This window comes from Necator americanus, chromosome IV (genome assembly GCF_031761385.1).
Source record: "Necator americanus strain Aroian chromosome IV, whole genome shotgun sequence".
Taxonomy (NCBI): Eukaryota; Metazoa; Nematoda; class Chromadorea; order Rhabditida; family Ancylostomatidae; genus Necator; species Necator americanus.
The window spans coordinates 2,235,794-2,250,479 of record NC_087374.1 but is presented as its reverse complement, the minus strand read 5'-3'; the positions used below and the strand labels follow the sequence as shown (position 1 = coordinate 2,250,479).

The following is a 14,686-nucleotide window of genomic DNA, read 5'->3' as shown; positions in this document are numbered from 1 at the left end:
AGCCCATAAGTGCTAAGAATAGAGTCGATGACAGAAAAGAATTATTTTAATTACAGAGCTGTACTATCTAATGTACTGCTCGTTCCCGAATATAATATTTACGAATCAAAACATTACGATATAAGGCTTTGATTGTGAACACATTCCATTGTTTACCTTTCTTTCTACTATCTCGTCAGGAAATTATACGCTTCTCACGCGCATGATTTATTTCATGCAGTATTAGATTGGAAAACAATCGTAATGTTGAGAAAGTTGACAGCGAATTTCACATTGATTTCACTAACAGCGATGTCAGCTATGTTCGAAATCTCGCCCCATTTTTCCTTCGATATTCTCACTACTTCACTTCTCTTTAAAACTTCAATATAATCACTACAGCAATAGATATTTTCTTTCTTCATTTTATAAGATGTAGTAGCGATAGATATTTTCTTTTTTTTTTCATTTTATAAGATGTAGTAGAGCAAAGAAGTCCCGCTTATTAGCAATCTCAGACTTTTTTCGGTGAGGTCCGCGGGTTTTTCTTCTTTGTGTGAAGAAAAAATCTTTCTCATAGGAGGTGATGGTCCAGTCTTGCGGGCACAAGAGCAAGATCCATCAGGGAAATCTTTTACCACGATAAAGTGATGTGGTCTACTTTCTCATGGTGCTTTCCGCTGGCCGATTCATACGTCCAGCGTAAAGAGGAGTGGGAAGTTTCCATAGACAGTTTTTCTCGTCATGATAAACTCGTTGAGTCTCTTCTCCTGCTCGTTCCACTGTAGGTCATGCGTCTCAATGTGAAGTTCTCCAAACGTCCCTCTAGGGACAATTTCGGCGTTGAAATCAGAGCAACGATGTCCTTGGAGAAAGTACGGTCTTTTCTATACAACTTCTCTAGGTACATTAGCATAATTAAATCTCTAACGGCCGTTTCTAATGAAAGCGGAAGGGTTGCATGCTCAAATCGTCATCCCTGTCATTTTCTAGTCCTTTTAGGTTTCAGCAGCTTAGATGGCTCCTGTATCCCTGACTTTCCCTGACTCCGCACCAGGCTTCCTTCGGATTCGGAAGACTCTTTCATATTGTGAGGCCTTGCAAGGTTGGGGGCAATTCTAAGCTGCCGTCTTTGCACCTTTCACTTGGTCGCTGACTTTTCACTCAAATGACCAACATTCGGAATACAAGGGTATTGCAGGTCAGTCCTGGCACAGCAGTAACTGACAGTCACCCCTCTAAACACATCTCCACTTCAAACCAGGCACAAGGTCGCCACTAGTCCGCGGTTAGCATTATTTGCTAGATGGGAACGCATCACGTAGCTTTTCATTACTTAGTTTCTCTCTTCATGTCACTCCAAATGAAAAGGAACAATACATTCTTCAAAAGTTTATCATATCGCCAAATACAGCAGTCATCATCCTATGCGGATGCCAACAAATCCTACAACTTTCCATTGACTGCGATCCCTCTTCGCATACGCACATTAGCAAAGGATTTTTTGTAGTAGGCTAGAGACAATAATAAAAATAATGTTGTGCACAATGAAGTTTCATGTCAGGAACCAGAAGCCCATCAATTATTTTAAGAAAATTTGGGAACACTCCAAACTTCTCGAAATTATCTCTAAAATCAGTGGTCCTCTTCTCTGCTTTCATTGTTTCGTGTTTTTATGCACGCAGCGTTTCCTCTCACCAGCATTTATGCTAGAATGGTTAATCTATCAAACTTAGAGAAGCTAAGCAGTGCGAGAGGATGGCGAAGCAGACCGCCGGCGCTATATAATTTTTTTTTTTGAAGTTCAAATATTGAAAGGGTGTTTTTCTAAGATGGATAAGATCAAACTTTCTAAATTGTTAGTATCTTGCCTTTTAACAGATAAACAACGGTGGAGACGCCGCCTACTTATCTCAAGTGCGCAGTGTTATATGTCCAACGGCGAATTCCAACGTTTATGTGCAGACACGACTGTAACTCCTGGTGAAGAAGCGGTACATCTCAGCTTTCGTATTTACTTTTGAAAAAAAAACAGATAGTATATATTTCAGATTCCCAAGGGATAAGTTCGAATACACCCTGGAAAATCGCAGCAATGGAAATTAGTTCTACTTGCGCTGGAGTTCTTATGATTGTCGTAGGTTTCGTTATGCATTCTAAAACTTGTATACATTGCCAGGAAGAATAATAGTTAAAGTGAACAGCGCTCATCAGTCCCTGTGGGAGAAGTTTACGGGACTGAACGAACTGGTCGCAATTACTTCACTTGAGGTTTATGAATGCGTGTGCAACTTTAAAATAACTTGCCCGAGCAAGCCCTGTAGTAGTGTATCGACCTGAGAATGATGGGCTAGTTCAGGAATGAACCACCGATCATGGATCCGGAATGAACCACCGATCATGGAGTCACAGCCGAGCCTCTTACCGACTGCGTTACAGCCACCCGTTTATTACTGAACATGTACTAAAATTGGTACAATACAGAGAAATTTTCGTACCTCACGGTATTTACATTATAAAAGGACTAACCTATCAACTGAATGATCATTTAGATTTGTTTCAGCTTTCTAGCCACGAAAATGGTTGGCTTTATGGGACCATTTAGGCCTTTAGAAGTAACGAGCAATATTTTCGAAAGTATCATGAAATGATGAAAAAAATGAAGTCAACTTAGACTGCGTTTTCTTAAAGGCAGCATTGACCACGAAATTGACAATGTCCCTTAAGGAAAAGATAGCGTTCGGGTGGTAGAATACGAGTACGAGTGTGACTACGCTCATTTCTACCTAATCGTCCTGAAATATGGCTCGTAAAACACTTTTTCGTATTCAAAACACATTTTTTCTTACGAGGTCCTTTATGGTGCATTACCCTCACACACGTGCCAGTTTCTTCAGCAGTTACAGGTTCAGCAGCAGTTACTCATTAGTTTACTTGAATAGGCTGCTGAGGAGATCTCATCAGTTTTGCGAGCTCTGCGGAGCGTGTACGAGGGTCTCATGAGGTGCCACGTGTAAAAAGTAAGCAAAAAGTAGGCCGTTTCTAGTATCGTCAATTTCGTGGTATGCTGCTTTCAGTGGTGTGATAATTTACTTCACTACAAAAAAAACCTCGTAATCCTCAATAAAAGCATTTCTCCAGCGGGCTTGAGTAATTGTTAACAACTGCTATTTTAGTCCATATTTTTTTTTATTTTTTGCAAAAATTACCTCAGCGGAGGCGGAAAAGCTGTATCGCAGTGGTGCACCGATCGCAGCAATTGGATAATGCCCTCACATATGACGCATAAAAACTGTGGTCGACCAGCGCTGACAGTATTCCATTCGTTTCTACGCTGTCGAAAGCTTAAAGTTCATAAAGAGTAGACAAGGAGCATATGTGTTGATGGAAGATTCCTCTCAAACCTTCGTTTTGAGGACTGCATCGTTCTCCCTTCGAGAGGTACCAATGAAGCACAGACGACGTTCAAGAAGTTGAACGAAGCAGGGAAGAGAACACGATTGCGAATAAACAGAGAGAAGAAACATTTCATGAAGAACGTCTACTACTAGGACAGAGGAGGACAGAGGGCAAGCTGGACAGAAAAGCTACGGACCAACTGACCGACCAAGAGCTCCACCCTCACTCCACAGTTCTTTCAGCGCTATGTTATACAGCGGAGACATGGGCAGACACTGCTACCACGTCTAGGAAGCTACCTACATACTCCTCACAGACCCATCAAGAGATGTCTTCTAAAGTTTAACAGGAGCACACAACACAGCCGCTCGTCGGTGCTCCGACTTTAGAAAAATGCCCCGTCTTCGCGAAACAACGGAGCGCATGTCGAAACCGAAGAATTGATTGGTAGACTGGATTGATTAAGCTGGATACGGCTCAAAGATCACATCAACGTCGCCCACGAAACTGGAGGACATCTTGGATATGGTTGGCGAAGAAGCGAAACGGCTGGAAATGATGCTCGGATCCGCACTTTCAGTGAGGACGGCCCCTCTAAGTATCTAAGCGAGTAAGTATTACTCCAAGACAGCTGATTGTTCGAAACTAGAAAAAGAACCAAAAAAAGAGATCGACAAATAATAATTTTGCGCATACCCAGGTAGACTTCATTGGTCTTGTTCCACTGCTATTTGTGGTTGTTCAAATTTTTTACTATCGTCGAAACTTTACACCGTTTCGATATTTGATACTATCAAAGCTTATAGCTGATGGACTGGAGCTGTTAATTGTAATGATGATACTGGTTCCATCCGAACTGATAATGTACGTTAATTAAACTATTTTCAGAAAGAGTTGTGTGCATGAACAATAGGGAACTTGTTTCAGTGGTGAGTGGGTTCCGCAACGTTATCGACCTGCAATTGGCTATTTTGCCATAGGACTGCAATATTCAAGTATCCTTACATCAGTTGGAATGACGGCCAATCGTTTGCTCGCTGTCTTATATCCATTAAAATATAACACTTGGTTTACGAAGAGCACAACTGTGACAATGGTTATCATTTCTTGGCTTTTGGGATTCATAGTGAGAGTAGATTATGTGTACTGTGAGTTCACATTATCACCATTATCTGTTTGCGAGACGTGATTTTGTGATAGTGAGACGTGATTTTGTGTTGTGTGAGTTAGATTATCACCTTAATCTATTTGGCAAATCTTCCTACTCAATCTTATTTAATGTAATTTTCCGTTCTCACTCACCCTCCAAATTATTTCTACATAAGTTTATGGTACGAGACACTACAACAAGAAAAATCAAATCAATGGATGTGTCTCAGAAACACTTCTGAAACGTGAATAAGACCATCTCAAACATTCGCGAGAAATCGCATACCTTTTTGCTGTAACTCTAGTGTTCAATTCGTTGATTTTTTCACAAACACTTTCTATGATCAAAATTGAAACAGTTTACTACGAACTTATATGCAGGAGTTAGGAAATATGAATACTATATGTTGCGTGGCCGATGATGACCTCGGACGTTGAACGTAACAAGAAGCTGCAGAAATGATCACACTAAGCTTTATTTGAACTTTCGAAATTTTCAGCAGGTTTCAGCGGACTGCCATTTTGTGTTTGACCGTCAATCCAAACAATTCATCTACATCGCGTGCAACCGAATTCTTCCGTTCATAGGTAATGCTATTTTGGCCCTGCTAACTACAACACTGGACATCTTCTCCTTATCCCGAGTAAAACATATTACTGAGGTCGGTAGTGCTTGGAAATTGTTTGTTGTAGTTTATTGCCACTATAGTCGACAAATGCAACGTTTAGCTTGTTTCAGAGAGATGCAGACATTCCTAATCGATCAAAACGCGAAAAACCTTGGTTTCTTCAGGTATGTTCATATTGTACATATTTGATACTCTATTACAAGCAAGATGTCATCAAAGTTCTCAAATTTTTTCCAAAGCTTAGCTCTATCGTCATACCGGTAGTACTGTAGATGTGTAGCAACTATCATTTGAATCACGAGCGAGCGACTAACGTTAGTCTGAATATAATTGTTTTTCTAGTGTTTTACAAGTGGTCGTGAAGCAACTTCTCCTCACGAACCTCATACCCATTCTCAACGGTTCCTTCACAATAATTCACTCGTACATTTCGGCTACTTTTTAGTACGCATCACAAATTTCATCTTCGACATTTTGAATTTTTTTTTTGCAGAACTTAGCCTCGTCACGCCAGTAGGACAACTAGAGAATTTTATACAGATGTGTGCAAAATAGTCATCTTTCAGTTACTCGTAATAACTCGCACAGTTGAGAACACAGATCTTTTGGATGCAGAGCAGAACCTCCGATCGAGTTGAAATGTATCCAAAAGACGAAAAATGAAGAATCTAGTGGACCTGATGCGTAGAAGTGCTGGAATATCTTCTTCCGTCTGGGATTCCTGAGATGACAAAGATCATCCGTCCAATAACGATTGAAGGAAGGATATCTGACTAGTGGAGACCCGCTATCATAATTCCCCTCCACTAGAAGTTATCTGTCACGGACCCTAGGAAATATCGAGGAACCCCTTTGATCCGTGTTACGTATAAGGTTTTGGAGCGAATTATCCTGTACCCAATTCTTCAACATCGCAAAGAAACAACGCGCGACGAGCAAGCTGGCTTTCGTCCTGGCCGATCTGCGACTGTCCAGGTGTTCATGGTCAGGAGAGGGATCGAAATATAGCAGTGGTATTCGAAGCTAATGCAATTAGCATTTCTGGACTTTGTAGCCGCTTCCGATTCCCCTCGCCGAAACCGTTTTTTCAACGCATTTCGTGCCAATAGAGTACCAAGAAAGTTTGTTGCTAGATGACATAAATAAACGAAGAACTTGTGCAATTGGAACACTGACAGGATGTACAGCACCCTTTGAGGCGGTAACTGGAGTAAGACGAGGGGCAGTGACAGGATCCTTCCTTTCCAGTTTTGCCACCGATGCCAACATTATGCGAAGGACAGTGAAACGGTGTCCTCCCGACATTGTCCTAGCACCATCAGGACATCAGCTCTGACGGATCTCGAGTGTGTTATATTGTTGTTATATTCGCGGAAAGCAGTACGAAATGTCAACATGATGTCATCCTTGTACCGAAGCTAGCTGCAGCCCATAGACTACGTCTACGTTCTGATAAGTGCAAACAGATGAGAGTTTCATCGATACCTAGAACGGAAGTCAGAGTGAACGGACAACCAATTGAAATTGTCGTCGAATTCTGTCACCATGTTGAAGAGGAACGACAGGAAGATATTTAGCAACGATGCACTGAGGCCAATCCTGCACTCAACTCCTCAACGAAATGCTAGTGGTCGTCCCCGTCACCAACAAAATCAAGTTAGGAGTCTACCTACCCGCAATATGCCCCATTATGGATGGGAAACTCGGACGTCTACGGCTATGGAGAGGCTCCATTGCACGGAACGAAAGCTGCTTAGAAGGCTGCTTGGGTACTTTCGTCTTGTGTATGTCACAATGAAGATATTTAACCGGAAATAGATGGGTATATGATACGAGAAGACCTTAAACATGCCGAAGTTTATCCGGTTAAAGCTGTCCGGAAAAGACTACCTGGACAAAAACAGAGGTTTTGGACTAGTGAAAGACTAAGGTGATGAAAGAGGACACTCTGGATAGAAGTGGATAGGAAGTTCAGACAAGACGTAAGGTTTCGGAAGGCATGCAGTACTGACGAATGGATTAATTTTGTGCATACTCTTGTTGGAGATCGAGAGGCTTGGACAGAGGTATGCTCAAGGACGGCACACATCAGCAAAGATGCGGGCTGTCGCCTCGAGTGATATCAACCTGCGCATTAGGTCGAGTAAGTTGAGGGCACAGATCCAGCCAAGGGGGTTTCATTCGATTATTTCTGGATTATATGTTGGAAATAAGCACAATCCCGCTCGGACCTGCGAACTAAATCCTTATTTATAAAGGCAGCGTATCACGAATTGACGTGTACGGAAATTCCATGTACACGCGTAGTTCGCGTTGTAGATACGGAAACTAGCGTGGCTCCGCTCAACTTCCCTAATCGTGGTATAAAAACAGCGTTTAAGACGGCGTTTTTTAGGAATTTTACGTACAAGGATGGTGCATTCTCACGAACCTCCTTGGAAGTAAGGTGGATCTTACACCATTTTTCAGGCCAATTATGGGGAACTGAGAAGAGATTAATGATGTTACTAATGTTACATACTAATACTCCTAATGTACAGCCCAAACTACGGTTTTCTTCTTGATTATTCCATAGAACATCAATTTCGTGATACGCCTCTATTAAACAGTAAAAAGTCTTCATTCAATCCGTTACTTCGCGTTTCTCATCCTCTGAGTTTTATTCAAACTACTACATCTTTCACACAGTAAAAATATGAACATTTCTAGAAAGATGTTTCAGGCCACAATCAATTCTGCTCTCTATTTATCAATGCTAGGTTTATTTTGCATCGCCGGATATTTTGATGACGATACTATTAAGTTCTTTTTAACAGTGATAGGTTGGCAACTATGGCTCGGTGCGACACCGTGAGTATTCTTAAATATTCCTAACATTAGCTTGCTCACTTGGCTTAAAGGCATCACCCCATGAATCTGAGGTGGTACGGATTTCAGGTGGAGTATTCGTATACGGGATCGTAGATTATGGAGAGAAGGGTGATTCCGTCCATTTTTTCCTAATTGCCGTAAAAAAACGGCCCGGAAGATACGGCGCCGCACAAGGCTGGCGCGCTCCAGTCGAACTCCCTGTAGAAAATAGTGCGCCAGTACGCCTGAAACCATTTTATGGTTTTTGGGTAGGATCCAGAATGCTCCCTGTGATTCTCGAGCATTTTAGATTCGTGCGCTTTGGATCTTGATTTCAGAATCGACTCCTCGTATTTTTGTGTTTTGTGGCCTTAAGGTGTCTATTCTCCTAGCCTAATCCTTCCATTCGCGTGTTCATTGATGCGAACATATAGCGGTCATGCCGTTTCAATAACATATTCGTAGTCACACCTCGTGTAAGAAATCAGGTAGATTACACTAAATCTCGAGCAGCCTCTTGGTCTAATTGTGGGACGGATCATACAATTTAGTGTTGTACAGATGGTATCGTACAAGCGATCCCGAATTAGCTGACGTTTTAAATTGTATCTATTAAATCTACTGATATTTGAATATCAAATACCTATTGATATTAGCGATATCTATTAAATCCTTCATGTGCATTGAAATTCATTTTTCAGATACAGTATTATCGCGCTTCAAAAGGAGTTTCAACAACCTGTCCGGAAGTTATGGAGGAAAATAGCACGACGTTCAGAAATATCTGGTTTTTACTTACAATCAAATACTTTGAAGTTACCGAATGTGCATTATTGAACCATTTTTTATTGGAAAAGAGAAATCAAAGCCGTTAGTAGCTGAAACGACAAAGTTAGAGGATGAAACTTGATTGAGTACGAAAAGGAGCCGATTTTTCAAGAGATTTCTTGATACTAAGGTGTGATACTCGTTTTTTTACTTGGTAAAGGTGTCCAAAAGTTTATAATTATATTATTTTATTATTTTTGTTGGTGCGCAACTAATGTGAGATTTTTCTCTTCCGTCCTTCTGCACATGTGCGATGAATTTGATGTAGTTCTAAATGTTTAAGTATGTTACGGTTTTTCTGAAAAATTCGACTGCTTTTTGATGACACTTCAAATTTCGGAAGAAACACCATGTGAAAGTCAATCTGAATCTGAATCTGTTGGATGCAAGCAAAAAAAAGCATGCAGGATACGGTACTTTTTGACCTAACTCTTTTGAAACAGCAAGAATAGTGGCTCTTAAGGAGACTATACGAAATTATAGGAGTGGGTAGAAGTACTGGCAAAATGTTATATACCATTAAATAGAAAATAATCACTCTTCGAGAAAGTCGTGTTTCAATCTTTTAGTTTCGTTGATGGTTTTTTTTTTCTTGTCCATTAAAAAGGTGTGTCAAGTGGATAAAACTATGTATTTTTGACACTGTTTTTCGAATTTAATCGAAATAATAAGGGCGATTAATCTAACTATTGGTATTGTGTAAAAGGAGTAATGCTTGAAAATAGTGTCCGCTGTTCGTTTCCGCCCCTCAAAGATGGGAATCTTGACCGCGAGGACTAACCAGACGCCGGTTGTCCTATACTCGTGGGTTGAAAAAATTCACTTCCTTGGAATTTTCTCGCGATGAGAAGAACCATTACTGCTTAATAAATTAATCTCCTTCCATCACCTATTAGGTTTCTCGGTATCTCAAATTGGTTTTAGCTATGTTTTTTTCGCTTTTTTGTTTCTTTTTAAAGCTTTTTCCGTCTGATTCAATCCTCAATATGCATAGCATAAATCCCGGCGGCCGCTTCGCTGGTTTTAACATTTCGATTGAATGCTAGAAGCAGAGGTTGTCTCCCTGATCCTTCAGCGTAATGATCCAAAAAAAAAACAAGAGTCGAAAAAATAAAAAGAAACAAAATCCATTTGTCTAGTGGACAGAAGTTGTGTATTAAATAGCATACATTCATTACGCTATTATTAAATAGCACAACTTTTCAACAGTATTTTTTGTTTCCATGTGCACTTTGTAGGAGCTTAGTACATATTAAAGGAATTGAAACATTGTTGGGATTTTATCGTAGAACTGCATCCCATGTGTCTGGATCCCATGCCCCGGCTTCTCCATATTTGACATATTCGACAGATTTTCTTAGTTCTCTGTTGAGAACTCTATCAAAAACAAACGAATGCCAATAGAAACTAGCGCCTTATTGAAAGAACTCGGAAGTATAGTGTAGGGTCTTCCTTAAGAGAGCATAAAAACAAATCTAAAACCACGTGTCTTCTTTTACATGCGAAACGGGTCCTCGTTTGACTTTGTTTAGCGTAAAAACTTAGATATTAGATTTCCAGTTCATCTACTCGTTTTCAGTTATGTTCAGTTTTCGCCGAGAATCCAGATTTCTGCGGTTATTCACATACGGGAGTTTCCACTCTATTCCCAAAACTGAGTAATTAGTATCAATTTTTAAACTTTCTCTAGCACAACGCTAACATAAATCGATATTGTCAAGACAAGACACCTTCAAAAACAACATATTCAAGAAGTGCTTCAACTCTTACGTTGTCCAAGGTTACTGCTTTTCACCAATGGATCATATATGTGGTTGCATTTGCCATCCGATTACAGCATTGTTTGATCCTACTACAAACATCAGACGAGCTTTGTTATTTGAACAATATTTAGGACTAAACCTTGCGATGTTCTACAGTTCTTGATATGCGCATACCCGGTGCTAAACTGCTTAGCGTTTAGCGGAAACCACAAAGAATAAAACAGGACATAAGTAAAACATAATCGGGTCAAAACGACGTGAAGCACGATTGCAGAACGTAAAACGTGAAAATAATTCATCCAGTTCGAATTTGGCCGCAATTTTTCATTTGCTTTCATTTTTTGTTCTTCTTCTTAGTTTTTTTTTTAGCTTTTAAGTTTTTTTTTCGTATTTTTGCTGTGTTTGCTGTATTTCCTTTTGTTATGTATGTAGATCTATATTGTATCTGCACTGTTCTAAAGTAATTGTATTGTTTTTGTTCGTGTGATTAGTTTCATGTCAATGCTTTCCCTTGTTTGTAAGGTAGGGAGGGAAGGCGAAGAAACAAAAAAAAAGACATTAACATAGAAATAAATACAATTTTGAACCAAATTTGAAAAGCAAAACATGAACAAAAATAACAAAATGACATAAGAACAATACAGATACAACATTAATTTACATAACAAAAGCAAGTACCAGGGAATGTAACAAAAATACGAAAAAAAAAGAAACTTAAAAGACGAAAAAAACCAGAGGGAAAAGCAAAAAATGAAAACAAACAAAAAACTGCGGCCTGTATCGATCCGGGTGACTTCACTTTGGCAAATTATCAAGCAAACCGCTCGCTGGACGCCGCGGGTCGTTAAAACAGCGTAGATACAGCGCGACCACTCCTGCAACTACATTCGTGCTTCACGTCGCTTCGTCCCGACTATAAACACCTATAAATGCTATGTGTAAATAAAGACATAAATTAGCAATATAGTTCAAAATATTCCAAGAATTGGAAAGGAAAACAACAAACAAAATACTCCTGAAAGTAGCGAAGTACCCCATTTTTCTCCTTTTTTTAGGCATAAACACACGACAGCTTTTGGCCTTCAGTTCATTCATCTTTCGTTCAACGTCGTCGTTGATGTCGACATCTAGACAGCATAATGCAATTCATAAAAGGAGCGGTTTGTAGAAACAAGGAAGGAAGACGATTGTGTCTCCCGGGTAAATTCCTTTCGGCAGACACAATCGTGCCTGTTTACTGCGCTCAGGACTGCGACCGCCCGAAGGATATCCGCACACATTAAAAAAAAGAGACAGAAATACGAAATTTAAGGGGAAGTTCTCGTTCTTCTTTTTTTTACCAATTCGTGTTTTTCCCAGCATTTTCATTATTTCCACCAGTTTTTGAAGCCTCGACATTCTTATAGTATATACAGCGAATTGCTTTGACTTTCAACTCCGAAAGAATTCAACTTCCAAATCGCTACTTAACAAAAAAAAGTTTGGAGAATAAAAAACGAGACTTCGTCCGTCACCGTACTAGTGTTACGAAGTATGTTACAAAAAGTCCCTCCCTTTCTACAATAGAGACCATCTCGCAGCCTTTTTACGAGATAACGTTTTTGCACAGCAGTTTTGCCCGATGCTGCACATCGTTACCGTTAAATACCAATAATTTGGACCATCTTGTATTATCCAGAAAAAGGCACTTCATTCTTCGGTTTTGAAAAGACGTTTGACAAAAGACAATCCAAACATACCGAAATAAACACTGTGTCTGGATGTCTATGATTTGCCGTATTCAAACCGTTTGGTACGATCACACTCAATATTATCAAACCCTGAAGAAGGCAATTGACGCTCATTTAGATCTAAAAACAAAAAAAAATCAACATGGACCACAAGACCTTTTCTTATATTGGTCAGCACACGATTCATACCAACAAACAAATAAATATTCGCATCGAAAGCTAACACAAGCGACATTACAGGAAAAGAGCCAACTCCACAATGAACAACCCTATGAATCGGATATTGAATTCATAGTAAATAACGAAAGTTTCGGAATATATACCTCATTGCTACACACCTGGTGTCAAAACTCTTTTGTTCTTCATGGAAAATGGAAAGGAATATCGTCTCCTCTGGACTGAGGTAAAGCCTATCGTGTGCCCCCTGAAACACATTTAATTGCAAAGGGAAACCTAGTTTCAAAAAAAAATTAGGAGATCCTGGATGCTCAATGTAAACAAGTGCCTTCTTGTATATGAAAAATGCAGCATTTTAATTGTTAGCCAAAGACCGCCAACGCAACGTAGTGGAACATGTCCTCTTTAAGCATACCTCTACCATTCAACGAAAATTCCTAAAAGCCGCTCCAGAGACGTTATCGACCACTCATAGGTGCAGCTGAAAACTGGTGGTACCGTTACAGGAAGTTAGTGGTTGGCTTCAAGTACGTGTGTGGAAGTAAGCGAAGATCCAACCATGAAGAAGTTGGCACGACACCCCAAAACCACGCTGTCGCACTCTAATTCGAAACATCTCGATCGAATTGCATAACTCACCGCTCGAATCACTTCCTGCTTCGCTTAACGCCTTAATATCGACACCTTCAACAGTTTCTCCTGGAAAGAGCAGATGATTTACTCGATCCTGGAAGCTCGCTGCAGTTGCGTAGGCGGCTGCACTTGAAGCGGTGCGTCCAAGCGTAGCGGTTGGAATCAAAGGAGAATGCTTACTAGCACAACTAGCCGCCGCAATTAGCTCCCGGCTGCACAAACTTTCTTGTCGTTTCGATCCGACTCTACTTAGGACCGCATGGGTCACCTAATCTGGCAATTAAACACTTACCACATGACCGCACAGGAACGTATTTTTACAACAAATCAAGCGTCTTAAAAACTTACAGTTTAGTCCAAGATGATGATTGATGAGTTGTGAACTACAAAATCAACGCTAAATAAGGGCACAACATTGGCAAGCAAAGACTTCTGAGTGTGCGGTAGATGTTAAAGCCAGAGGTAAATATCACGAAAAATTCATTGATTTCCAACTGAATCTGACCAAAATGCTAAGTGCAAACAAAAGTTCCTTCTACGCTCCGCTAACTTTCAACTAGTCATAGAATTAATTATACTTAGACTAACTAATCATAGGACTCAGCAGCGCTTATACATGAACTTCTTAAACTTCATTTCTGAAGGCCTGTTTCCGGATAAGTGTGATATCCTGAAGTTTTTTCAACGAGAAACTAAGTGTTCCAACTTACATGAGTTTAGATATGCTCCGAACTTATGACATCAGCTACAATAACAGAACCACCGTAGTTGATGGCTTTCGAAAGACGTGACGTTAATGTTATAGTCGTAAGTTTCCCTACAATTCACTGAGATAACAATATGGTATGGGGGTTAACTGATGGTATACAGAACAGAAATACCTGTTTCCGTACCTCAGCTAGCTGGAATACGCCATTGTTCTTAGCTCTCAGAATACATAACTGCAAGTCCATAGCAGAGTCATAACGGCATACAACCGAGCTTCTTCATCATCTGTCACGTCGGCGGTGCCCGAATCTCCGCACGTCATTATGGGTCGAATAGTGAGTAGGCAGACTAACAACTGACGTAGTTGGCGATCAGACCGCCGACCGTAGTCACCTCGTTGAAAAATTAAATCCCGAACTGGTTTTAGCGCATATTTGCTGATTCGTCCACGAGTTCAGCAGATTGTTCGTTCACCGTGATTCCCGTTGAAGATCTCGCGGAGACCAATATGTCTATATTTGTTGCTGTAGGTTACAACTACCATAAAACATACGATACGGTCTCTTTTCTTTTCTTTCCGTAATATGTGAATGTGTATTTTTGTCGAGCATAGTCTCGGATGAAGTTAATGGATATGATCGATCTTCTCGGGATTCTCCACGTAACTGATCAACCAGTCGCTTTACGAAACAAGCGTGTCGCCGCTGCGGCGACAGAGAATTTACGTTTTCATGTTTTCAGTGTCGCACGTGCGGCAAAAACAGAGTGAAAAGGATTAAACTGTCGATACTTGCTTTGTTGCTACAAAAAAAGTGGAAAAAAAGTTGTTGCCGATACCAAT

The 14,686-nt window shown here is 40.3% G+C and overlaps 3 protein-coding genes across 5 annotated transcripts; 1 reads left to right on the top strand and 2 right to left on the bottom strand.

Annotated features, from left to right (window-relative positions):
• Positions 1–996: 996 nt before the first annotated feature.
• RB195_000194 (uncharacterized protein) lies at positions 997–6,733 on the top strand (the record flags this gene model as incomplete). 2 transcript variants are annotated; one of them, XM_064196391.1, is made up of 7 exons in its annotated part: positions 997–1,084; positions 3,845–3,957; positions 4,079–4,242; positions 4,306–4,526; positions 5,038–5,189; positions 5,267–5,320; positions 6,470–6,733. In XM_064196391.1, the coding sequence occupies 7 exons, from the start codon at positions 997–999 to the stop codon at positions 6,731–6,733; spliced, it is 1,056 nt and encodes a 351-aa protein (XP_064052271.1). The 2 variants fall into 2 exon arrangements, with proteins under 2 accessions (XP_064052271.1, XP_064052273.1); XM_064196390.1 differs by lacking the exons at positions 5,038–5,189; positions 5,267–5,320; positions 6,470–6,733 and having other exon boundaries at positions 4,306–4,567.
• On the bottom strand, positions 6,189–6,461 carry RB195_000195 (uncharacterized protein; the record flags this gene model as incomplete). Its single annotated transcript, XM_064196392.1, has 1 exon — positions 6,189–6,461. One exon carries the CDS (start codon positions 6,459–6,461, stop codon positions 6,189–6,191), a length of 273 nt encoding a protein of 90 aa, XP_064052272.1.
• A 4,777-nt stretch (positions 6,734–11,510) lies between the features above and the next one.
• RB195_000193 (uncharacterized protein) lies at positions 11,511–12,928 on the bottom strand (the record flags this gene model as incomplete). Of its 2 annotated transcripts, XM_064196389.1 has the most annotated exons (7): positions 11,511–11,520; positions 11,631–11,724; positions 12,337–12,353; positions 12,384–12,417; positions 12,484–12,596; positions 12,666–12,751; positions 12,920–12,928. In XM_064196389.1, the coding sequence occupies 7 exons, from the start codon at positions 12,926–12,928 to the stop codon at positions 11,511–11,513; spliced, it is 363 nt and encodes a 120-aa protein (XP_064052269.1). The 2 variants fall into 2 exon arrangements, with proteins under 2 accessions (XP_064052269.1, XP_064052270.1); XM_064196388.1 differs by lacking the exon at positions 11,511–11,520 and having other exon boundaries at positions 11,689–11,724; positions 12,337–12,417; positions 12,476–12,596.
• Between the last annotated feature and the right edge of the window lie 1,758 nt (positions 12,929–14,686).